This window comes from Neolamprologus brichardi, chromosome 7, assembly GCF_056152115.1.
Source record: "Neolamprologus brichardi isolate AB-2024 chromosome 7, ASM5615211v1, whole genome shotgun sequence".
NCBI lineage: Eukaryota > Metazoa > Chordata > Actinopteri > Cichliformes > Cichlidae > Neolamprologus > Neolamprologus brichardi.
In genome coordinates, this window is record NC_142110.1 from 23,339,689 (window position 1) to 23,366,162 (window position 26,474).

The following is a 26,474-nucleotide window of genomic DNA, read 5'->3' on the forward strand; positions in this document are numbered from 1 at the left end:
TATCTGAGAACCTGTTTTGTGACTTACGTTGATCATGTGGTGTCGGAGGCACAACACTGTGCTCTTGATGTGAAAAGATTTTATTTTTGAAAATTTGGCTCATCCAAATTCAGACTTGTTGTCAGAAACACCCACATTCTCCTCATGTGTCCATGACTTTTTCAGGAAGTTATTGCTTCACATGCTCAAACTCTTAAATTTATTGATGCTTGTAAACAAAGGAGTTTGATTCTGTTGCTCCCCCTGAGGTATTAAGAGCACTGATGACTCATGCAGTGAAATTTCACCGTCCGGCATTGCACTTGTAAACCATTATTGTCATTTTTAATGAGATCTTTCAACATAGACACGGCTGATTTTTCTGACTTTGGTTTTAACCTGTTCTTTTTTTGCATGCTTTTTTTCAGTGAGGGGGCCCTCTTGATATTTTCACTTACGGTTGGACCAGCCTTTGTGGCATTTTAAATGTGCACTGGTGGCTCTGATCAAAGCACAATCCACATCAATATCATTCAAGCACATGTGACTTCGGTTCAGTGTGTGTTGTGCTGTGACTGTCCTTCAGTGGTCCTGTTGGCATTAACCTTCATGTTAGCCACATAAGTTATTCTCATTACATATGAAAGATTTGCTACCAATCCACCTAAGCCGTTAAAGAACACAGTAGTTTAATACAATGCCTAGTTAGCACAATCATGATTTTCACTCCACACGTCATAAAACCTCTGCACGTAGTGCAACACTCATTATAAGCTAATGTGTCATATGCGTAATCATAAGAACCAAAGTACAACCATGGCTGTAGCCACAGTCTGTCTTTTATCTGCCTCAGCAGCAGACAGCTAAGCAATCTAGCTCTTCTATCTAGATGCTGTGGCTCATAGTGAGTGAGTCTGCTGTGGCCACAATCAGTGGGGCCACTTACAAAATGCAGTATCAAAAAACAGCTTGGGCTCTCTCTACAATCAGAGGGAAATCAAACTTTATTATGACACAATGAAAACTATTTGGTCTGTGGCTCTTTATTTGATCATTTCCTTCAAATGTGCCAAAAGTGTATTTCTTAAAAGTTTAATAAAACTAATCCGATCTTGTCGGATTTTGGAAAATGTTAGCGCCTGGTTAGTAGTTGGATAGCAGACTGTCTGGGGATACAAGGTCAGATCAATCCCCAGATATTCCTGTGTTCCCCATGTCTCAAAGAGCAAGATGGGCAAGATACTAAACCCCAATTTTTTTCCTGATGTATCCATCGGAGTGTGAGTGAGTTAGATAAAAGTGCTTTTGTATAGATAAAACCACTATGTGCATGTATGATTATGTGATTGACACTTAGTAGAAGAAAGTGCTTGAGTTCTCAGAAAGGAGTAGAAATGAGCTATAGAAAACCTGGTCCATAACACCATAAACCTCCATTTCATCAACAGGTTAGGGATGCCAGTGCAAGATTGCTTTGAACTGTAAGCTCTCAGGCCTTTCATGCTTGGTTACTTGGTAGCTTGAAGGAGCAAAGAAAGAGGGCAGGGTGGGTGAGTCAATTAGTGTGTGAAATAGATATCCTCTGCTTTTTTCCAGCCCAGCTCTGCCCTGAGCACAAAGTGTTCATCTGTCAGCAGTACCTAGACATGAGGAGAGTGCTCGCTGTTGTTGTGCTAGCCTGGTGACCATCTCGTCTGATTATATGGTGCCTGAGGACTCTGAGGTAGCTGTGTCATATCTCTATGGTGACTGAGAGCTTAATTCAATAAAGATTTTCTAGGAGCAGCCCAGTGCTTAACTTGACTTTTGGAGGTGATTAAAAATGACCATTAACACATAAGCTTGTGATCAAACTTGTGAAATGGTGAAAAACATGGGAAAAGTTTGCTTAAATGGCCTGTTTTACCCCACTTTTTTTTTGTTGCATTTTTAATAACCCAAGATTTTGTGCCTATACAAATGGCAACTAAAATAATAATAATAATGACAAAAAACATTGGAAGATGTATTCTTCCCAAAAAGGACACAAATCTACGCCAGTCTCCAGGCGTAGTTTTGTGTTTGATCAAAACCACTTTGTAAGTGTTTATAGACCCTAACCAGATGTGAAACTGTTGGAAATGTGGCAAGCAGCCCTATGATTTCAAATCTTATGATTTGCATAAGAAGATGCCCTTCCTTAGGCAGCACTGTTGATAGGTATTATTTATAAGACAATCAAATCCTAAACAAATGGTGCCGAAAAACCCAACGACAGTGTTTTTAGGTATTTAAAGTATTAGCTTTTATTATGAAAGTCAAGATGTACATTATTCTTTATAATAGCTTGTGTTTTAAGTGGTTAAAATGCAGGGCGTGTGAATTGAATTTGGTGGATAGTGAATATAGTGTTTGATTAGGTAGGTAGCGAATAGTGATTTGTCACAAAATTACATCTGAAAAATACAAACCCATTTCCAAATAAGCTGGAACGCTGTGAAAAGTGCAAATAAAAACAATGCAGTGATAAGCAAATCTCATAAACCCATATTTAATTAACAACAGGGTACATGTTCAATGCTTAAACTGAGAAAAATGTGGCATTTTAAGAATAAGATATTAGCTCATTTTGAAATTGACTACAGCAACACATCTCTGCATGACAAAAAAGTTGGAAGAGAGCCACGTTTATGCTGTGTAGCTTCCCCTAAGTCAGCAAACATGTGGGAACTCAGGAGAACGGTTGCTGGACTCGTGGGAGAGGAATGTTTTCCCATTCTTATTTGATATAAGATTCTTTGTCTTCTTTGTCATATTTTTGGCTTCACGTGTTTTCAGACTGTGTCATCTTACTGACCTGTTGCCAAATTATCTGAAAAATGTCCCACCAGCTATTTATGAACCAGAAATTGTTGTAACTTGAATTTCGTTTGCCCTTCACCAACTTTTCTGAGACATGCTGCTGTCACCAAATTCAAAATGAGATAATGTTTTCATGAAATATTAAAATGTTTGAAATGTTTACAAGCAAAACGGGTTTACAAGATTTGCAAATCTCATGAACCCATTGCATTTTATTTTTACTTGAATTTTACACAATGTCCCAAAATTCTGGTAACTGGTAGTTTGGTAACTACAGTAAATAAATAAGCTTTTCTTTTACAATTGTGCCTTTCTCAGTAATTACTTATACTACTTGCAGGAGCATAAGGTGCTGTGAAAAAGTATTTGCCTCCTTCCTGATATCTTATATTTCTGCATATTTGTCACACTGTTTTAAACATTAGACAAAGATAACCCGGGTAAATACAAAATGCACTTTTTAAATGATGATTTTATCTATTAGGGTAAAATAACTAAATGCAACAAGGTCTTGTGTGAAAAACTGAACCCCTAAACCCAATAACGGGTTGTGCCAATCTTAGCAGCATGGACTGCAATTACACATTAGCAATAACTGGCAATGAGTCCTTCACGTCACTGTGGAGGAACTTTGTTCTACTCTTCTTTGCAGAATTGTTTTAATTAAGCCCCACTGGAATATCTTTGAGCATGAACTAATTGAGATGTTATGCCAAAACATGTCAATTAAATTTCAGTTTGGACTCCTTGTGAGCTCATTGCTCATTGTGTGTATTTAAGCCATTCAGTGGTGTACTTTGGATCATTGTCCTGCTGCATAACCTCAGTACACTTGAGTTTCAGATGATGACAGGTCACTGTCTGCCAGGATAGAGTCTGTTTGGTAGAGAGTTGCCAAAGCCTTGACGCAGGAAAGCAGCCCTAGACCATCACACTACCACCACTGTGTTTGACTGTGGGTATGATGTTTTCCTTATGAAATGCTGTGCTACCTTTGATGTCAGGTGTAACAGGATGCAAACCTTTCAGAAAGTTCTGCTTTTGTCTAATCAATCCACAGAATATTCGGGAATCAAGATGTTTTTGGTAGATGTGACACGAGGTTTTGTGTTCTTTTTGGTCGGCAGTGATTTTCACCTTGGAACTCTGCAATGGATGCCATTTTTATTCTCTTTCTTAGTGTTGAATCATGAAAGCCTTAGAAATTACTTTGTAGCCCTTTCTAGAATGAAATATGTCATCTAATAACAGTTAAATAATGATATATCAAGAAGGGGCAATTACTATTTGAAATAGGGCGAAGTAGGTTTGTATTTACAGAATAGTCAAGAACAGTGTTTAAAGTATATTTTTCTTTTACAAATACTACATCAAAACTATTATCTTTTTGTTTTAATATAAAACATTGTTAATAGCCTTAAGTGTGTAAGAAGTGCAACTTAATAAATAGCTTGGGAACTTTACAAAAAGCAAAAAGCTTATTTACTATCATCTAAAGTGACAAAACTAAACATCTAAAAATTGGTCTTTGCATCTCTGTTGGCAATTAACAATGGGAAAACTTTCTATCAATAATGTAGGATTATAAGTAGTGCACGCACAGCCTCAGTTAGTGTCTTGCATGTATTATATCATGTTACACTGATACCTAACCATCTGTTACTTTGATACCTGAGAAAATTATTCATATTAAACAAGGATATGTTTTGCATCTTGCAACCTCTTTGCAAAAACATTTTTGACCAATTTTCTGTGAACACTTAAGAATCAACCACAGTACACTTATATTAATTTGTTGGAACCCAAGTTGACATTTCTTACATTCTTCTTTTTGGCATGGTGTGATGACGATGCAACAAAGTTCCGGAGACACTAAAAATTGCAGAAAATGTGTCTTTTTGCCAATTTTGCAAGCACAGAGCATGAAACAAAGAGCAAATGTGAGGAGTAAAAAACTGCGGCTGGTGACTGAAGAAGAACACATTGCTGAGTGAACTGGGTTCTTCAAACGTCTGTGTCCAGCGGGGGAGGGAAATCGAGACACGGTGACAGAGAGTCCTGACTGTGTGTGGAGCTAATCCCAGTGTCTGAGTCTGTGTCTGTAATGTCTAGAGGGGACAGGGTGTGTTTGAGTTTCACTGTCTGAGAAATGCTGCACTGGGTCTCACTTTTCCCTTGGACTGTTATGGGCTGCTCCTCCTCTGTGCTTTCAGTGATTTGCAATGAGCTCAGCTGGGCGGCTAGCTGCCAGCACTCTTGATCCTTAGAAACCAGTGTATTGTCAAAGTACTTTATCTGCTTGTCTATTTCAGCAGCTTGGTTGTGAATGGAAACACCGGTGAAGAGGCTGTGATTCAGTTCGCCTTGCAGCCTCTCGATTTCAGCAGTATAAAATGCTTCGTCTGTGTCAGTGGGGATCCAGGAACCAGCGGCCATTCCTTCCTGGTCTTCATCTTGAGCCAGAGCGAGGCTCACCATCCTAAGCTCAGCGTCAATTTCATGGGACAACTGGAGGATGAGTTCCTGGTGCCTCTGAACCTCGATGTCCAGCTGTACAACCCCATCGCTGGTGTACAAGTATTCTTGCAGCTGCTCCTCAATGTGTGCCTTGGAATTTGGACTGCAGGCCTGAGCCAAGGAAGTCTCCGACTTGGTTTCTTGTTGGACTTGCAGCTCAATCCGCTCAATCTCTGAATCTAGCTCCCTTATCCGCTGGATCTGCTCTCTAATTGTGTGGTCCTGGTTGAGAATAAGTTGCACCATCTGGTCGATCTCCTCTGCACCCAGGGAGCTTTTGCTCTCCATATGAAGTTTCTCCAGCTTTCGGAAAGCTTTTTTTACCATGCGCTTTTGTTTTTCCGCTGGCAGAGACTGGGAATACTGAGCACGACCGTGCTCACATCGCTTCAGCTTGGCCCCTTTGGACTTTCCACCTTTCTTAGCAGGCTGAGGCACGAAATCACTGGTTTTAACTAGAATAAACTGTATGAAGGGCCTCTGATCACCCCAAGCAAACCAGAGTCTCAGTATTCTGGTAAGAGGTGGCAAAGCTCTCTCAAAACCCTTCCACCGTTCAACGAGACAGAAGTCTTTGGGTTCTCCATCCAGTAGCCGCTTGCTCTCTGGGATTGACTTGTGATCATCCAGTAATGCCTGAATCATATCTGCACATGTCGTATGCTTTGTTACTCCACAGACAACCTTCTCTTCATTGCAGACAGTAACTTGGATCTCCTTTCCTACCACAGGCTCTGCATCTTTTGTCCTACGCAGAAGACAGAAAAACAAAGGTTACAACTTTGGCTATGCATGAAAACTTGGAAATGCTTTCTTAAGTTAATGCTCTACAATGTTTACACTCTGTGACATTAAAATATAACCCTTCATGTTTCATTGCATTAAGGCGGGTTTGGATTGCTGGTCGTGTTTCCTTCCCCTCCAACCAGTTGGGGCAGATGGCTGACCCCCACTGAGCCTGGTTCTGCCGCAGGTTTCTTCCTGTAAATATGGAGCTTTTCCTTCCCACAGTCACTAAAGTGCAACATCTGATTTTTGGGGTTTTCTCTGTTTTCTCTGTATTATTGTAAGTCTTTAACTTGGTGTTGTGTTTTGGTGCTTTATAAATTGAATTGGAATAAATTTTAAGTGATAGTAGTAGTTATGTTCACAAATTCAATTCTAGACACGTGCATTTGGGGATTAGAAATACTCCTTTCTAGACAGCAGTTCAACAAAAGGGTTAAAAAAAATGTAGTTAGATAAATATTTCATTGATCCCAAAAGAAAATTTAGACAGCCACATTTCAACATACTTGCCATCTGAAGTAAAATAAGTTGCTCTCTATAATACTTTAAAATTTGTTTTCCTATTCTAAGTAGTATGTTTTTATGAATGCATCCTTATTTGATGGCTTTCCATTAGGTCAATGAGCAGAAAACTACATTCAGTCATTTTGTGCTTCCTGGCTTGATTCTATTACTGTTTCTCATCGTCTTACTCATCAGAGATGATCACTTAATGGTTCGGTTCTGAGCTATTTAACCTCAAGGCCCTCATTAAGTTTTTGCATGGATCGTAAAACCTGTTCAAAAATTGACCTCTGATGGACCGAAGATATTCATTTTTTACATGCTTAATGAACCACCGGTAATATTCAGGACCTAATATCCAGTCATTAAATGATGGGCACCGGCAATGCAGACGGCCACAAATAAGAAGATAACATCACCAGACATTTCAATCTGATTTCAGGATAAAGAATGATGTATCACTCTATTACTTATATGAAAGATAACATGTTAGGAACATTCTGCGATTCATGTGTTTCATTAGGGAAACTGACTGCCAAGTTTCTGTCTTGGTGAATTATTTAAAGTTAAATTCTAGTCTTCAGGGAAAAATAAGTGACACATAATACTCCTATAATTGCAGACAGTTTAATCGCAAAGAAACCCAGAGAAAGATTATCCACATAAAAATCACAGACACAAAAAAGTAGAGCTCCTCCTTTGATGGTTAAACTGCAGACTGATTTTTGTGGGTTAAAGGAATGTTGGTCTGTGGTTTTTCAACCCAAAAGACAATACTTCTTTAATCAGTTCACAGTAATAGATCAGAAAAACATTCTTCTAATCCTGGATAATATCACATTTACAAAGAAAAAAAAGTTGAAAAAATTAGCCTTAAATAACAAAAGCAGAAAACATCAACAAGGAAATCTGGCTGTAGCTCGTCAGGAAATTTGATATAGTGACACTGATGGGTAAAAGGAATGGGCCAACACACTGTATCACTCACTTGTCTGGAAGTGGGATTTTCATCTAAGCCTTTTAAAATTATATCTCACTTTACCATCTAGATAAATCTGAAGTCTTATCTATATTTACAATGTATTAAAACAGACTTTGGGATTAAAATCAAGTCCTTTGTTTAGCCTAGCTATCAAAGTTCAGTGTTGTTCCTCAGGTTGGTATGCAGCAACGTCTTCACATCTAAACCCTACATCACGTACCTGCTTTGCCTTTATTTGTTCTGATAACCTTGGCCGAATGCAACTTATGATAACTTACATCACCAATGTGGGAGGAAGCAAACAAAACAAAACAAAAAAACCATCAAGCCACATCCTATTAAGATGACATAGATACCCCAACCTGCATGACTAAGACATTATATATATTATTCAAAGGGAGAAAGAGGCTTATCTCTCAGTTTGTAGATTTGACAGACTGATACCACAATGTATTGGTTCCCACATAACACATGAACACCCAACTGGAGCATAGTGTAAACATCTGGCGAATAAGGTCACAGGAATGCAATTCATACAGCGCAATAGGTTGGTTAATGGTTATTGAGACTCTTGGAGAAAACCGGAGCAAATCAAATACCTGAGCTATGTGTAGGCCAAACAATTCCAACATGCCTCAAGCATTTAATAGACAACGACCCTTGTTGCTTTGACCATGGAATTTCCAACTTCACCCAATACAACACGGCCCCAGTGCAACTGCTGCACAGGAAAGAAAACAGGCGGTGTACACAGTACACCGTACATAGTGGCCACATGCTTAAAAAATGAGCTTATCTGACACAACAGCTCAACATCATAGAGCAGTCAATGTGTTAGGGCATAAACCATGGCATCAACCGTGGCAAGTTTGTGGTGTGTTTGAAAAAGTCTTATTATAATATAATACAACACATTATTTCACTTTTTAACCCATTACTTTTATTAAACATAGTGTAGTTGTCAGCTTAAATTAAAATGCTATGTACAAAACAAATTCATTTGGATGAATTACGAGTGGTAAACCTGACCAATTATGCATATTTTATTTATTATTGATAAAAAATATTTAAAGGTTACTTTCACATGTGCATTAATGGGTCAAAACCTGTCCTACCACTCTTAGCATGTGATGAGGAATCTAAAAATCAAAGCAATTTCATTATATGGGGCTAAAAAATATTTTGTGAGCCACTGTTGTACTGCATCGCAAGGATGAAAGAATGGCTGAGGCAAGAAGGGCAAGGGAACGAAAGAAGAAAGGTAAAGGAAAAGGCAACAAAATCATCATTACATGTTCAGTGCAGCATAGCTATATTACACATCTGTAAATACACAATGCAGATATTTCCAATAAACCTGAACATGTCACACACTGTCCTCATTTCTAATCTTGCAGGTGAATAAACATGCTGTACATACACTGGCTATTTCAGAAAGTGTGACCCAAGGCCACAGCTGTGCAGGAAGACAGTACAGTTAGGCAGGGAAACACCTGTATTTGTCTCAGGCCACAATCACCAGCAATCAGGCAACATCCTGCCACTATAGCTTTATGCACTGTAGGAGGAAGGGAGGAAAACAGACTCCATGTCGCTCACTAGGGTTACTTTTAATTTTCATTCTACTGTGAAGAAAGAGCTAACAGTTTCTATTATACATTATCACTGGAACACATTGGAACTGAAAGCAAATGATTTAATTGGACGAAAAAGAAATAAATATTTCATTTATGAGTCTAATTTAGTTTCCAAATTAGTTAAAGGCATATTTATTGTTAGAGTTCTTTGATTGTTAAGGTGCAGATACACATGCTGCAACTAATGTCAGTGTGAATTGACTTGGAGAATGTCTAAACACTGTAGCTTATGTAATGCAGCCAAAATGGCAAAGCCTCAATGATTCCCAGCAGTTAGTAGATGTGAAGTCTGTGTCCTGCTGTGGCAGAACTTATTGGAAGCTCTTGGTATCCTGCTTTGCATTTCTGCAGCTAACAGCATTATCACTTACATTTAAGGCCCCTGTAAGCCTCGGGGTTGCGAGTCAACTGCTAGTACATCAGAATCCACATAAACTCCCAGCAATTCCTGGAAGTTTTCTGTCACTGACACAACCTTGTAAACAGTACCTAACTTGATCTTTTATGGCTTTTACATTGCTCCTTATTGAGGAAAACCCCAATTTTTTATCAGGGTACTAAAGGGTATTAAAGATGGCTGTACACTAGCCCCTCGGCCTAAACGATAGCATATTTTTTCTTTAAAGCTCTACCTCATAGAACAATGATTCTTCCGCTGTGTTTATTTTGGAAAGAATACTGCAGGAATATGACTCCATTAATGGCAACTCGAATTGTGCTGGCTTAGCCTCACAGACATCACCACTTTGACTTACTGTACTGGCTGAAATGTGGTTAAACCAGAACTTTGCGGTGTTTTTTAACAGCAAACAATTAGATGCATGGCAAACTGTTAGGACTCTGACAAGAGATACACAAGTAGTGCATGCACTGCTGCGCTGATTGCATCGCACCACATACTTTATGAGGGCTGTCACTTTGGGAGCCATTTGATATTCATAGCTTGGGATTACACAGCAGTTCCAGACGCAGCAAATGAGGGTGCCTTCATAGGTCACACCGCTGGGTGGTAAATGACAAAGCTGACACTGATAGTGTAATGAACTCAAAGCTAATGTGGAATTACAGCTTCAGATGACACATACTTTCAAGAAAAACTAAAAGATAAACCCCTTATGTTTGAAGACGGATGTTGCACGGCAACTGGCACAGTACAGGTTCAACTTTAAATTCACACTTGAATGAACCCGAGAAACCTGAGCAGACCCACTTGACCTCACCTTGAACTTAGAGGCAGAGATATCCAGTTAGAACTGGAACGTGTGGAAGGAAACAACCCACACGTCTAAGTTCAGTTTAACTTTAAATTATAGGAATTTCCGTACCAGCTTCTGTGTTGGATGATTACGTTACGGCTGCATTGCGGTAGCATATTGTAATGCTCATAATGACAACCTGGAAGGAATTAACAATTCCCACTTGTGTGATAAGTTTGCAAGGTACAAGTTACCACAGAGGCCTGTATGCTGGTGGTTTGAGCAAGTCATAGCAAATGACAGAGTTATAGCTGTTAAGTGGCCCGACATGTTTTGGCAGATCAATGACGAAAAAGAGATGCAAATATGCTCAACAGAAACAAAGCTTTGATAGCAGATAGGCAAACATGTCCTTTAGCCTCTGCTGTCAACACGTCTCACTATGGAATCGTGAGTATATTTGGATTTGATTATATTTGCTGCTGATAAGATCACAGGGTTGCTTTTACAGTTCAAAACAGTCCTGAGTGAAACTATCAAACTTACCCCAGATAGATTAATTCACCTTCTATGCAGCATCAACCAATTTAAAATTAAAATCTGTGTGCTTTATGCGAACTCCTTCATTTTGTTTGTGGTTTTCATAGCTGTAATACCTCTTAATTAGCACTTAACACAAGGTTGATGAAAAAGTCATGAATTTTACTGGCATCTTGATCTGTTCAGTTAAGCCAAGCTAAGTACAATCAAATAAGTAAACATAAATCCTCAAATCACAAATGCTACCCTCAAGTTAAAACCAGAAAAAAAGGCCTATGTGCAATCCAACATTTCTTACTTACTTGTCCTGATTTCATGACTAAACTAATGCTAACTGGAAGAACAAGTTCTGTTAAAAAGTTGTGGCTGACTGGATCAACTAGAGATGAAGTGAAGACATTTTTCAGCTGTATTTCCTTTAAAAGGAAACTGAATGTGCGCTGCAGGATATGACACAATGCACTGCAGACTCATGACCTCTGCACTTTTTTTTTCTTCAAAAACGTAAATGTCAATAATATCAGACAAGTGAAAGGGGACAATAACAAGCTTGCATTTTCATTTCCTACACTAATCAAAGTTTCTCTTTCTTCGAGACCAACACTTGTAGTTTATCTAACAAATTATAGGTTTGACTGGTGTGTATAAAACAATAGGGGTTTACTAAAAAATGTAAGATATAGAAATCCAAGCCAAAACAAATCATACTAGTCTAAAGTATCTACAAAGTGTCTGTCTGGCTTGCATAACACAGAGAATGCAGAAGAGAAACTATTGGATGCTGGACAGGAGACGTTTCCTCTTGTTCTTATCTGAGGATGAGAATGAGGGATTGCTGAAGAAATAACGTGACTTTTCTATCTGGATATGTTGATCTCTGGGAAGACTCCTTCCCTGATAAGCATCTGTGAGCAGAGACACAACACACCCTGTTTGTTCCTTTCCTATGTGAAATCGCCCACCCCTATTATCTTTTGCCCACAGGAAGTATCTAAATCACCATAACAACCCTTTCTCATTAAAAGAAATGACTTCCCCTGTCCTTTTTAAACACAAACTGTCTTTTTTCAATTGCTTTCTGCAGCCTGCAAATTTGTATTAATCTAGCAATGTTAAAAACTAATTAACACAATGCTGTAGTGGTGGCTTAGTGCAAGTGGTCACTACATTGCTTTGGTCGCATAATTCTGAGGCTTGTATTTCCTGTTGTTTGAAAAAAACAGACTCCCTGATTTTAGTATGGAATATTCCAATATTTTTACATTTACTAAATCAACATTAACGTTTTCTTATTTTGTGAATATTTTGATGTTGTCAACTTCCAGCTCAAAGTTTCACCTCGAGTAGGAGCCGGCCTCAGGTGTCTCCGAAGTGAAGCATTTGACATGTCTAAAGATCTAAACACTCGAGATAATTATAGGTGCCTCGATGATAATTACTATGCAAGAAAAAAAAATACGACAGCCACTGGAGACAACTTCAGTCAGACTGTTTGAAGTTATCAAAGATAATTCATCTCAGCTCTGTGTGATGTGAAAATGCATCAATTCTGCTGATGGTGCCTCTGTCAAAGTGTTGTAATTTAGCACTGTACGCTACCATACCTCTCAGCGTTGTTGCTGTGTTTGGTGTTAATTGAGACCCTTAATGAGTAAAGCTAATTAAAACACTTTAACTATTCTTATCTTGGTCTTGGCAGCAAGGGATTCAATCATGACCTAGATACTCAGAAAGAGAACTCTGTTTACCAGCTCTGCACAACAAAAGTCTGCAGTCAACAAAAGAAGCAGAATGTCTACACCAATAACAGACGACAGCTTGTGGCTCAGTAATTCTACTTTCCTCCTTGCCTTTACAGAACTGTAGCTGGACCCCAGCTGCAGAGAGTAGCACATCAAAAGGCCAAGCTACGCTCTTAGGGAAATTGCAAAAAGCAAATTATGGTAATACTGATGACATGATCTCTACTACTTTGTATGTGTACATATGTGTGTGCGTGTTTTTATAATAGCAGAAGAAAGTCCAAACGTTTACAAGCTAATGTACAGTAGGCCTGCAGTGTTGTAAACAAACAATAAAGACCACCACTAAAAGGCACATCACTCATTGGCACACTGATAAAATCGTTCGTGTATAGTTACATTAAAAATGTAACATGAAAAATCTTAACATGTGCACACACGGACAGGTTCGCCAAAACTGGCTTTTAATTAGTAAGATTAATATATATTACTCCCTAAATAGTATTAAGTAAATCAAGAATGAATTTGTTCAAGATAGTAATAACCTTGATGAAAAAAAGGACACTCAAAATCTCATATTCCACGGAAGTGTATATTATTTCCTTGGAATTCAGTATGGGGGTTTGTCATTTTTTCTAACTGGACCGAGCAGACATCATTTAAAAACAATAATAATAGTCAAAAAGATGATATACAGAACTAAATTAACAACTTAACTGCGTTTTATTTTGTGCTGCTCATTCGTAGTTCGATGCGCGCCGAGTTGAGCGTAAATCGTCTCCCTCACGCGTTTCATTGTAACGTCTTTTTTTTCTAACGCTCGAAGTTGGGGGAAAACACACTCAACAGGTTTAAAGAAAGCTCATACTCATCTGATCAAGTTACCTGTTTTTCAGTCGGGCTTTAAGGAAGTTTTTTCCAAATGGAGCCATGACTCAGGAGCACAAGAAAACAGACCGGCGATCCAAAGTGAGTTACAGTCCAGGCATGGTAGGACGTCGGACACTTATCGGAATGTTTCAGAAAAGTTGACGGGTGTCCCGGGTGCAACTCTATCCGCCCCATCCGAAAAGCGGAGGGAGGTGTTTCCTACAGCCAAACGAGATTTAATGGTGAAACTCTGCCCCCTTCCACCTGCAGGAACAACCTGAACGACTAAACGAAACACTTTCTTCAAAAAGATACTAAGCTCTGCAGAAATACGAAATAACGTAACAATTAGAAAACATTGTAGATTATGCTGAAATATTAGCAGAACTATAATATAAATATAGAGCAGATAAGGCACCGAATAACAGCATTTTTTTCATGTATCCACCCTGCTGACGACATAAAAAAGCTGTAACGTAATGTTACAACATGTTTACATTACAACCCAGGAAAATGTAACATGTTGGGTTTTGATAAATGGTCTTCCTTTCTGGATCAACAAATGTTACATTGAGATGAAACAGCCTGTTTAAAAAAAGTCTAAGAGTGTTTGATGCTGTAAAGAGCACGTGGTTTTTCAAGCTGTCCTAACACATATTGAAATTATTTAATTGTTTTTGGGGGTTAATTACTAAATAGGGTAGCCACAAAAAACACAGCTAAAACAACTAACTGAACATTACTTAAACCCACTGTTGAAAGTGATTTTTAACATTAGTGTAGATGCTGAGAACAACAGCCTCCACACTGCATGTGATTTAAACACAATTAGCTTCTTTCAGAATGTAAATGAACTGACTCGTCATTTTAAAAACACTCTGAATCTTGTGCTGACATATGGTACATCATAGAAACGGAGTATTTAACAGTATTCCCTGAAAACATGTCTTGACCATTTTTTAAATTTAAATTTACAATAGTCTCTCTGAAAGTGCTGTAACAAAGTTTAAAGACATGATCCTTGCACTGTTATCTTCAATAATACCATGTACTGACTCATGATGCGAGCAGCTACCTGAATCTTACTCCCTCAGAGGCAGATTATCTCGTTACCTATGTAACAGCCCAACTATGACTCAACAAATCAGAGAAACGTACAGTTTTGTATAAGTCACATCTGTCTTAAAGCAGGCCACTTTTAAACTAGACAGGAAATGGCATTTCACTAAATTAGAAGACCTTCTTCTGATCTGGAAAAAATACTTTGCTACTCTTTAAAAAGCCCTCAAAGATTAGACATCTGATAGAGGAAAACAGTTTCTGTTCAGCAGAGCAGCCAGGCTACCCTCTGCTGACCCAAGTATTCCTTTGACCTTAACTGCTAATGACTTCATGAATTTCTATACAAATAAAACTTTAACCATTAGGGGAAAATTCTTCTGGGTTCTGGGCTGGGATCAATACTATTGACAGCACATGCTTCCCTTAGACAATGTTAGTAGAAATAATTGCAAAAATTTTCATTGCTATGTTGATAAAACTCAGTTTTATTTATTCATGAAGGCAGGAGATACAAATCAATTACTGAATCTTCAGGTGTGCCTAATAGACACGTAAGCCTTGATGGTACTACCTTGGCTCCCAATAACACTGCAAGGAATATTTGATATATTCAGATATTCTTTCATATATCCTTCAGTGTGCATATTAAAGATATATATAGACTACCTACAATGACTGGACTCCTGTAAATTATTATTATCCGCTCGCTCAGAAGCTCCCTGAAAAGGTTTTCATTTGATCCAGATGTTATGGTTGGGCAGATGTGGGGTTTTCTTCTTGGTCTCTCTTTCTTTCTCTCTCTGCTTTGCCTCCCTATGTCCACTCTCGGTCAGTGCTGTCTTTCTTCTGCTCAAGTTTCCTGATCCATGCTTCACCAAGGAGTTCTACAGACATCATCTGAGCTTTAAAGACAGACAGAAGGACAAGGACTCATCTAACCTGCCTCCCCACTTTCCACCAACCCACTCACTTCTCCTAAGGCAGGGGTCGGCAACCTGCGGCTCCAGAGCCGCATGCGGCTCTTTAGTCCTCATACTGCGGCTCCGCGTGGTTTGGGAAAATAAATTAGTATTTAGCTGAAGTGTATTTTATTTGTGTTTAGTTCTTTTTTTTAACTTGTAGTTCTAAATTGGAAGATTATTGTGATATTGAAATCTAAAAATAAAATTATATTCTATTATTTTTTCATCGCTCAAAATAAGAGTCACACTCGCGGAAGCCGGTGTACCCGCCGAAACGCCGTGCATTTATCGAGACTTTCAACCCCAGGTAGGCCAATTATGGATCTTCGGATCCACATTATGTCAGCAGCTGTTCTCCACCATGAACTATGTTAAAGACAAACACCGCTCACGCCTGACAGATGACAGTTTACAGTCCTGCGTAAACTGACGTCGTACAGCCCCGATTAGCAGACGCTGTGCGCAGAGGTTCGGGACCATAAGTCTTATTGTAAACATATCACGGCAGACCGACGATGTTTGCATGAACACGCTTTTCAGCATCTCTTTATTGACCACTTTTCACACACGGTTGCTGTACGCATACAGCCGGCTATAGCTTTTCACCTCACAGACCGACATACACCACCAACAACACAACAGCACAGATAGCGCAGACGTAAAGGCAGCGAGGCATGATTGCGGGTGTGGCTCAGGTGCGTCCGCCTCCCCTGCAGCAGCGCTGCAGACCACGCCCCACCGCACGCATTAACCTGGTAAAATACATATTTAGGCAGAATTTTGCAAATATCTATTTTTAATTTTTCAGCAGCATAGTGCTTTTTTACCAATTATTTTTTAAAAGTCAGGTCAAGGCTCCAACTGCCCAAAGGCGATATAAGGGTGGTGGCTGAGAACAGTTTTTGTTTGCTACATGGATCATTTTAGTTCAGGTTGGTGTCTTTCCTTTTGTTATATTTCTTTAAGAGTTCAAAATGTGTTGATTACATAAATAAAATGTAATTTTCTCTGTAGCACTTCATGGATTTCATAAGCAACACACCTTAGTTGTTCACACAAAGCATAAAGGTAAAAAACAATATATACAGTGTTATCTTCATTTTAGATGTCAAAAAGTATTTGCGGCTTCCAGTGTTTTCTTTTGTGTGGAAACCGAGTCCAAATGGCTCTTTGGGTGTAAAAGGTTGCAGACCCCTGTCCTAAGGTATTGTGTCTGTATGCCAGCAGTCCCTCTTAAATCCCTGTTCAAGCAAATTACAAGTAAGAATTTTCTCTCACCTCTAATAACTTACAGAGACTTACCTGCATGCACTCTGTCTCCTTCAGTAGAGACTCCCATAAAGGTTCTAGTATTCTAAGTCACTCACCTACCCTTTACTATCTGTTCAATAAACACGTTAAACCCATTAATGGTTGTCAGTGTCTGCTTCTGCAGACACATTTGCAGTTAAATGTTTCATCAGAAGGCTGCAGTGAGAATTCTGACAGGGACTAGAAAGAGAAATCCTATTTTTCTACATCGGCCTCTCTTCACTGGCTCCCTGTTAAATAAAGAATATAAGTTCAAATTCTTCTCCTCACATACAAATCTTTTAAAGTAGAATTTGAGGTGGAACTTTCAGCTATCAGGTCCCTCTTCTGTCTCCTTGAATTTAATCGTTATTTATTATTAATCTCTGGCTCTCTCAGCATGTCTTCATCCTGTCTTCCTCCCCTCACTTACAGCCGGTTGTGGCAGATGGCCGCCCCTCCCTGAGCCTGGTTCTACCAGAGGTTTATTCCTGTTAAACGGGAGTTTTTCCTTCCCACTGTCACCAGAGTGTGACATCTGATTGAGAAGTTTTTCTCTATATTATCGGAGGGTCTATAAACCACATTGAGGCAACTGTTGTGATTTGATGCTATATAAATAAAATTAAATTGAACTAATTTGACCTTAATCGGTTCCCAGTTTGGGAGACAGACAGGTTCTTCACTTTTAAAATTATGCTTAAGACTTCCCTTTTGATGTAGCCTATAGTAAGGGCTGGATTAGGTGACCATGGACCATCCATTGGTTAGCTGCAATAGAGTTAGGCTCCCAGAAGGCTTCTTCTTCACTTACCTCATCTCATGTTTTTTCCTCAGGCTCAAACGGTCACAACAAATGGCTCCCCTTTACAATTTTGTGCAACAAAACCAGAAAACAGCTCTATTTAAACTACATTAACAAAATGAATCAGAAATTAGTGCATGAGTTTATATTTGCTCTTAAGTTCATAGAGTAAGTATGCTGATTTAAAAGTGTTTTCTATGGAGTTATGCAAAAATATAACCCTAAAAAAGAGAAATAAAGTTGGAAGATATTTGATGGAAAGCTTTCAAAAAGCTACCAAACAGACCTGGTGGTAAGATTATTTTCTTAGTTATTGTTTCCAAGGTCCTCTTAACAAGTTGTGAAAGCCAGGTTAAGCTCCAGTGAAAAAGCTTTTTATTATTAAAGTCAAAAAATAGAAATCCCAACGTCTGCAGGTTGTGGACTGATTGTGATGATCATGCAATGCAGTAATAAAATTCAAGCTATTTGTTGGTTAATGGATTACATTTATGTCAGCGGGAATTTATAGTAGAAAAAAAACTATTACAAAGTAAAACCTGCTTTAGAGAAACATGGACAGAGTTGTGCCTTCACGTTAATTAAATTATAATCGTCACCAATATTTGAGCCTTTAGCATTTAGTGGTTTTGTTTGTTAACCAAGACAACAACCTGGTGAATTAGAAAAAAAAATGAAGAGACTGTTCAAACTGTGAAGCAAAAAGTGAGCCTGTTTCGTTCATCCTGCCTCATCACTGCTGGTACCCATCAGTGGAACATGAGGCAAAACTAACCTCGGACTGTGTGCATTCATGAGGGGAAATAACCACATCTTCCAAACCTTGACGCAAAAACCTTTCACGTCATGATGGCGGAGTGTCGTCGGATGAAACATCTGATGACACAGTGACGTGAGTGGAGAGATGCCATGAAGGGAGAATGAGTGGGATGTGGTAATGGGTGGGAAGGTGGGGATGGAGATGTGTGTCTGTGTGGGTGGGGTAGGGGGGGCAGATGCTGTGACATCACTTTGGCTCTTATATACCCAGGGAATGGAGCCCACTGTGCTTCACATCCTAGCAGCAGAAAACTGCTTAAGTGTGTATAGATCTGAAGAAGAAGAACAAGAAAAAAACAAAACAGCAGCTTCACTAAATTTTGTCTCCAGCCTCTCTTTGTCTGTGTCTGGCCCCTAACCTTATGGACTAGATTCCTCCTCAGGTGAATTCTTCAGTGTGGGATCCTTTTTTTGTTCTTTTGGGGTATTTCTTTTCAGATTTTTTTGTTCTGATCAAGATGCAGACACAGTTGGCGTGTATGCTTCTCCTCTGTTTAACATGTGGTGCACTTTGTACAGGTAAGCACTGGTGTTCTTTCAACAGGTTTTCTATGTAGAACTTTATGGATTTATTCACAAAACAGGTGCATCATACTGAAATGTTGCATGTGCATAAAAGAAGGAAAAAATACTGCAAATATTTCTGAAAAACCTTGAATGGCAAAGTTGGTTAAACAGGATGGTTTTGAATTTGGTCCTTTAGATTAAATACTGAAATAACCTGCAGTTGAAATGATTTATTCTTTAGGGAAAAATCAGAGAATGGCGTGTGACTTCATGACACAGCTAACTTTTAAACCTCGGTTTATTAAAAAAAATAACTGTATAAGTGAAAATCTTAATTTTGATCAAGGATTACAGCTCTTTTGGGCTACTATAAAACCCTTTTCCCCCTCAAAGATCAATTGCCTCTTCCATTCTTTCAAACCCATGCATAATTTGTGCTTTGTTTAACTGTCAGGGTGCACTGGGACTCAGGCTGATCAATAGTGTCACCTGTTGAAAGCTTAAAAGTGGCCATAGTCACATGTGAATATGGGCTTTTATGACAGTTTCACTTCACGTCTTCCAAACACGGCACAGCAGAAAAAACTATTAATGTAACTATTAATGTAACTTACACTATTATTCACATTCTTTGTTTGATCTTATGTTAGGGAAATGAAACTTAATTAGTTTCATTTATTTTACATTAAATGCAGTTGATGAGAATGGATTGTTACTAGATGATAGTTACTTTTGGATCAATAAGCAAATAAAGGACAACTTTTATGCGCGCGCATAACACACACACACACACACACACACACACACCTACACACACACACACACACACACACACACACACACACACACACACACATAGGGAGAGAGAGAGAGAGATGCACATGGAATTTTTATTGATATTATGCATTGTTTTTGTCACTGTCAGGGTGCACAGGCACTCTGTTATCAATAGTGATGAAGATGACCACCATACCGAGGGCTGGGTTTCTTCGCCACTTAACTATTCAAATGTAAATGATGAGAAACTATACTTAATTCTTAATTTAAATAACATTTCATTGAGGACTGAACTAAACTACACTCCAAAAATATTTATGCCCAAAATACTGACCTCTTTAAGTAGTTGGATTACATGTCAATTTTTTTTGTTATGTTGTTACACAAGTAGAATGTAAAACATTAAATTTAATGGAATCTGTTCAAATGAAACCGACTCAGTATACATTTAGATTAGACCAAGTATATTTGTTTTAATTATATTGATTTATGTTTATGAGGGCAAAAATCTTTTGTTTTGTGCTTTTATTTGTGTGAAATCTGAATGTTGTAAAGCTGTTTTTCTGTAACTGACAGATGTTGACCAGGAGCAGCGAGCGCTAGAAGAGGAACTACTCAGCAGTCTCTTCACTTCCAAGGTATCTGGTCTGTGATATCAGAGACTGGAAAGAAAAGCTTCATCCTGCCGGGTCAGTCTCTGACCTCGCCGATAAAGGCTTTCCAGGTGTTCTTTCATGAAATCTACATCCACGCTTCAGTGGCAACCTCGGCTTGCGGTTGTGCTCATGCTGAGTGGGAGATAAATAATTTACCACAAGAGGCTTTTTGTGCCACTTAGGCTGCCTGAGCATTTACTTTGTTTTTTTTTAAGTCAATTTGCTCTTTTTAAAAGTTTATCCAATTCAAATGTGCTCAGAAAAATAACAAATAATCACCTTTCCATTTGCTGCAGTCCTTTGAAACGAGGAGAAAATAAGAGCTGAGATTGGGCATTCTAATTCAGTTGTAACTTTGAGCTTTTTATCACATTTATCTGATTTCTGCCTGAGGCTATGCAAAGATCAGGTATGAAATCAGTGAATGTGGAACCAAAGGCACGCACAGACGGATGGCCGATCCTAATAGGATTCAGATGGACCTGGCAGTATAGTTACGACACATCTTTTACCCTTCTTGCTGATGAAAAACCGCGATGCTCACACGGAGACATGACGGTGACAAATCAGCCATTTGATTCATGGCTGCCGATGCTCAGAGGTTGCTCAGGGGTGATGATTGTAATAATAACTTGCTGCATGAGTGACAGACTGCTCAAGAGGCTGGAAAGTGCAGTATGGTGGAAGATAGACCTATTTGTGGCTCTTTATCTACACACTATATATTTGACAATAAAATTGACTGATATAACCTCCCTTCCTTTCATCTGATTAGATACCGCGGTTAATGCTCCATTGTGGTTTTTCATTCTCTATTGACTAAATTACCTTCTTACTCTGCATAGTGAGTCACTGACCTCTGTGTTCAGTATCGTTAGTTGTTCCGATGCTGGAATTTAGATTGAACTTTTGCTGTAACTGCTTTAACGTCTCTATAAAATTTTTAAAATTATGGCCACAGTTTGTACTTACAGTGTTGTGGACGCGGATTGAGTAATAGCTGAAAATGTCGTTTTTCAGTCAGATCATTTCTGTCGATATAAATGTTTCACGAGAGAAAACAATACCCATTAAACCAAAAAGCTTCTAAACCACCTGAAACATCAGCCTCTTGAGTGGTCAGTACAGTTTTCACTTCACCCAAGTTCACAAAATACACTAAAACACCAACAAAAATATTGCTCAAAGCAGGAATCTGATTAAGTGATGCACTCTGAGTGTTAAAAACCCAACCACTCAGTCCATTTAACTGTCTCATCCTGGTATCTTGTGCCCTCTGTGCAGATGAAACAGAATAAGCAGAGTGCCCCCTATTGGCGCGTGTCTCTGGCCAACCTCTGTAAGATGCTGAGCGCCCTGCGCCAGGAGGCGTGGAGTGGCGAGGAGGAGGATGGGGGTCTGAGGGAGGGGAGCCTCCAGCTGCTGGATGAGATGTACAACTTGCAACACATCTGCCGAGTACTGCAGAGCCGGGAGGAGAGGGTCAGACAATCATCTTTAACTTACTTTCTTTTGCTGTGTGGGCTACTTTTCAAATAACAACAAATTGCATAAGCACAAGCAGATATTTACTGCTAAAATCTAACTTTCAGAGGTTCCACTAGCGCCTTGCATAAATTATGGATAGCTAAGGAAATTCTCAAAAGTCCTAATCTCCTACCTAAGCTACTTGTTGAGAAGTAACTGTCAACCAAAAGCCCAGTCAAAACAAATACACAGACTTGTGTACATACACACTTACTCACTCACATCGCCAGAACACACAGGAGCATGTGTATTCTCGCCTAAAGCAAACACACTTCATTAAATCTCCCCTCACCCCCACTTCGCCTCCTCATCTCTTCCTCACTCGCTGTCATCGTTTTTCTCTCCACTCTTGGCTCCTCGCACTGTGGCATTTCTCTTTTTTTTAAATGTTAACACAACACCTGCAGATTAGCAGTCAGTACCAAAACATGTTTGCCTGCCGCCCGCCCCCCTCACACTCCCTCATGTTGTGTGACACTCATCCTCTGCTGTGTCTCCCTTCACTCCTCACAGCTACTCCAAGACTCTCTAGAGTATTCAGAGGAGAACAGCGACGCTCCACTGAAACGAAAGTCACCCTACATATTGAAGAGGCAAGTGGGGCACATCACTAAGACTCGGCGGCCGTACATCTTAAAACGAAGTACATTTTACTGACACCCCAGAGACCGCAGCACCATTTTAAGGGACCAGACCACATATTTTGTGTAATTATGTGATTGTGTTTATTTTCTGTCTTCTTGTAGATGCAGTCTTTTTTTTTTCCTGTTCCTTTTTATCCAATCAGACCCTTTGATTGTATGTCCAACAGAGAGGCCTGTCTTTATCCTGCTCCTGAAAATAAAATCCTTAGCATCAAAGAAATAGAGTATCTCTGAGAAACTGTATTTATGTATGCTATTTATTCACTGCAAAATAAATCTATTTTGTTTCAGAAATTAAAGGATTCATGATACAAAACCAGCTCAATGTGACAATCTGCCTTTTCTATTTATGTAACGACTTAGCTAGGTTGTCTCATATTTTATCCTTGATAATACCTAATTAGCATTCACGGGATCACAACCTACAACAAATTACTCCTCAATTACTCATCAACCAGGAGACACTTTATGTCTCCCTACGTATCACCAGTAGCTTAGGTCGGTCTAGCACAAACTCTCCAAGTCTCTGCAACTCTAATTTGACATGCATGGAAACACAGAGTAGAAGCAACACTGTTCAACTGGTTGAAAATTGGTTACTGCAAAGGCCACAGCATATTATTCACCTTCATCATTAATTCAGTCCCACTGCGCCCCATGGATAGAAGTTTTGTCATCTTGGAAAAGAGCACTCTCATCAGCATAGAAAAATGTCTCTGTGGACCCATACTGTGGGAGCTGTTTAATTTCTCATCTGTCCTCATTCTTTATCAACTTTAATCTCAGTGAACACAGTTTAGTTTAGGACTCAGTACTTTATTGTGCATAAAATTACAATTGGGCTGCTGGATCCTAAATATGGATTGATATGCACTTAGAAAAATCCCAACAAATTAGAAATGAAACACAAATAGTGCCTAAAATGTTAGCTATGCTTAATCATTTTTTTTTCTTTTTAAAAAAAGCACAAACATGCTGTTGATTTTTGGTCTTCCATAAGACCAAAAAGCTTATTCTATATTTCTTAGTATGGAAATATAGAATGACCTTGTTCTTTAGACATCCATTCTTATGTATAATAATGCAATCTGCAATCTTGATTTATGTCTTTTTTTGTTTGGAATTCAAATCAATCATTTATACAAATATCAGTGATGGAATTTTACATACCCTAAGATACATTTATAATTTGGAAAAAATAGTAGACTTTGCCAGTAGCAGCATTGTTGCAATGTAATTTATTATTAACGGCGTTTGTCTCCTTCATGAGTGTTTTTCAACAGGAACTTTTATAGATTGGTGAAAAATCTATAATATGATGAAAAAATGTTGCCACTCTTTGACTGGGGATCCACTTGCAACTACAGTCAGGTCTGAACACTGATGCTGTAATGATTTCTTGATGTTAAAATTCAGCTTGTGGCGCCTTTAATGTCAACACATTGATCTTAATAGCATGTGCTATGCTGAGCATTTTTCAAAGGAGCACAGGGGCCCTTTGACTTCAGCAGATGAAATACACCTTTACTACAGCGAATGAGAGGTCTTGGCCTTAATAAATGCCAGTTTCCTCTCTAAATCAAAAAGCTTTGGTGTTCTTTGAAACTTGGTTCTTAACCTTGACAGCCAAAGCACTTGGATGACGTGCAACACACAGGCAAACACACACTTGGGATGGCTTCATCTTGTTGCCTGAGAGAGCAGGTGATGTGAGAAGATTAGATTTGGAGTTTGACGCAAAGGAAAAGCTGTTTTTATTCAAAACAGGTTTGAGCCAAACAATTAGGTACAAAGGATTTCTTTGTTGTACAAAAGTTTTGGTAACACTTTTTGAGATGAAGGTAAGTGAGAAATCAGGCACAAAAAATTCATGTTACCATCAACACCTGATATTTCACCTGAACTCAGTCCCCTCAAAACATGCTTACAACACGTAATCCCGTACGAAAAAGAATCAAAAAGCAAAACTGCATTTCTAAGAGGGACAGCTATGTCCAGCCTTGCTGATAGTAAAGGGTCATACTTGGGTATGGACTCGTTATCTCCTTAAAAAAAAGCGTTTTGGAGACAGGGATAATCCCCAGACCTCGATGTGGTCATATTTCAGTGGAACCATTTCTCTGTCAGGGAAAGGTTACAAGAAAATCTTCAAATGTAATTTCTCAATTTTTGAGTACCTAAAAGGAAAATGATGTTCACCTCCTTTGTATTGGGGTGACAGATGAAATCTCAGAGACAGATAGCTCAAAGTCCCACATGTGAAACGAAATCTAACTGTGCTCCTGGATACAGGTGGATGTTAAATTTCTTTTTTATGATATTCACCAACTGAGTTCATTCGGTATCTTTTTCTTAATGTAACACAAAAAAGGTAAAAGGTCCTCTGAACTTAAATTACATCGCTGAGATGAAATAATATGCAACCATCATCGTTCTAGCTTTTCATTCACTCCAGTTACTGCAGGTATTTATCAAGTCAGTTAGTTTTAAAGCAGCCATTTAAACTTTCATACCAAAATTACTGCCGGCGCACCTTTAAACCAGGTAGTTCTGCACAGCTGAATGCCCCAGAATGTTTCAAATAGCTCCATTTGAATACATCAAATACATCAGGTGTAACAAGGAAAGGTCAAACTTTGCATGAACAAAGGTTAAAAATATATCATATAGACAACCTTCATTATTATTCTTTTCAAGTCGGTGGCCACCACCAGTGTATGCGCCCATCACGGGCAGTGGATGGCGGTGTTGTGTAACTACTTCAGATTTACTGTGTGAATGGCTGCTGTCATAGAAATTCAAGTATACCTTTAGGGGGAAGAGTCACATATCAAGAGAAAAAAAAGAAAAAAGAAAGAACAGTCACGAAATCTTTGTAGAAATCTGCATCATAAAGTGAGAGCATTGGGATTTTTTTGGTCAACTTTAAATTTTTAACAGAAAAGTATATGCTGTTTAAGAAAAACTGGAATGATCATTTTTTACATACTATGACACGTCAATGAAAACACATTTCTGTAATTGTAGTTGCAGCTTTAAACTGAAACAGGTTTTGTAGCAGGGCAGTATTGTGGTGTTTTGTGGCCTCATAGCCTCACAGCTGTTAACGTCTGGAAATCAGTTAAGTCTACAACCGTGCTTATAATCTTATACTTGTTTAGAAAGACTGTCAATATTCTGTATAAACAAAAATGTTCAAAGCTTAACAAAATAAGTCATATCAATGCAAGAAATGACCCTGTGATGTTACGTTCACAATTGTGAAGGCTCTTGCGACTTACATTCAGCAACACATTTTAACTGCAAGTTTATTTTTAATAAAACTAGTGAAAAGGTCAAAGTAAGTTGTCTCTTTGCAGTGTTTCTTGTTTGTGTTGCGATCAAGGAAACCTTTTAAGTGATTTAGTTGTGGATATTGTAAAACTAAGAGTTCAAAAAGCAATAGCAATATCCTGCAGGCTTTTACCCATCACGATACATAATAACAGATATTATGATTATATTAAACAGGTCTGTTTCTTGGTTTACAATACTCCATCCTAGCTTCAGTCAGGAAAAATGTATTTCAAAAGATGGATTGTAAACAAATCAAAATGCTTCATTTTGTTAGTTGTGCACATGCACGTTCACTACCAGCAGATGGCAGTACATTACAAAGCTAATCCAGACCACTTGCTATACTGGTGTGGGAAGAGGGAAGGAGATGACACGAACCACGAACCATTTCAAGACTAACCTTTGGTTCTTCTTTAGTAATAATTTCCTGCTTAAATAGATTTTAGTCAGAATCCTGAAATGGTCATTTGATTGTAATTCAGTTCTATTCAG

General features: G+C 38.7%; 2 protein-coding genes across 2 annotated transcripts; one reads left to right on the forward strand and one right to left on the reverse strand.

Annotated features, from left to right (window-relative positions):
* Positions 1-2,250: 2,250 nt before the first annotated feature.
* rassf9 (Ras association domain family member 9) lies at positions 2,251-13,779 on the reverse strand. Its single transcript, XM_035913290.2, has 2 exons — positions 13,613-13,779; positions 2,251-6,085 (listed from the first exon to the last, which is right to left on the reverse strand). Exons 1-2 carry the CDS (start codon positions 13,657-13,659, stop codon positions 4,825-4,827), a joined length of 1,308 nt encoding a protein of 435 aa, XP_035769183.2. The 5' UTR covers positions 13,660-13,779; the 3' UTR covers positions 2,251-4,824.
* A 5,004-nt stretch (positions 13,780-18,783) lies between these two features.
* On the forward strand, positions 18,784-22,862 carry nts (neurotensin). The gene is made up of 4 exons (XM_006782341.3): positions 18,784-19,054; positions 20,396-20,457; positions 21,760-21,957; positions 22,516-22,862. The coding sequence occupies exons 1-4, from the start codon at positions 18,994-18,996 to the stop codon at positions 22,657-22,659; spliced, it is 465 nt and encodes a 154-aa protein (XP_006782404.1). The 5' UTR covers positions 18,784-18,993; the 3' UTR covers positions 22,660-22,862.
* The last annotated feature ends 3,612 nt before the right edge of the window (positions 22,863-26,474 follow it).

What these genes read in the sequence shown, in the direction of transcription:
- nts (XM_006782341.3), top strand. Translation starts at nt 18,994, where the DNA reads ATGCAGACACAGTTGGCGTGTATGCTTCTCCTCTGTTTAACATGTGGT. An exon ending in ATGTGGTGCACTTTGTACAG is followed by an intron (nt 19,055 to 20,395) that starts GTAAGCACTGGT and finishes TGTAACTGACAG; the next exon opens with ATGTTGACCAGGAGCAGCGA. An exon ending in GCAGTCTCTTCACTTCCAAG is followed by an intron (nt 20,458 to 21,759) that starts GTATCTGGTCTG and finishes CCCTCTGTGCAG; the next exon opens with ATGAAACAGAATAAGCAGAG.
- rassf9 (XM_035913290.2), bottom strand. Translation starts at nt 13,659, where the DNA reads ATGGCTCCATTTGGAAAAAACTTCCTTAAAGCCCGACTGAAAAACAG. An exon ending in AAAGCCCGACTGAAAAACAG is followed by an intron (nt 6,086 to 13,612) that starts GTAACTTGATCA and finishes TCTTCTGCGTAG; the next exon opens with GACAAAAGATGCAGAGCCTG.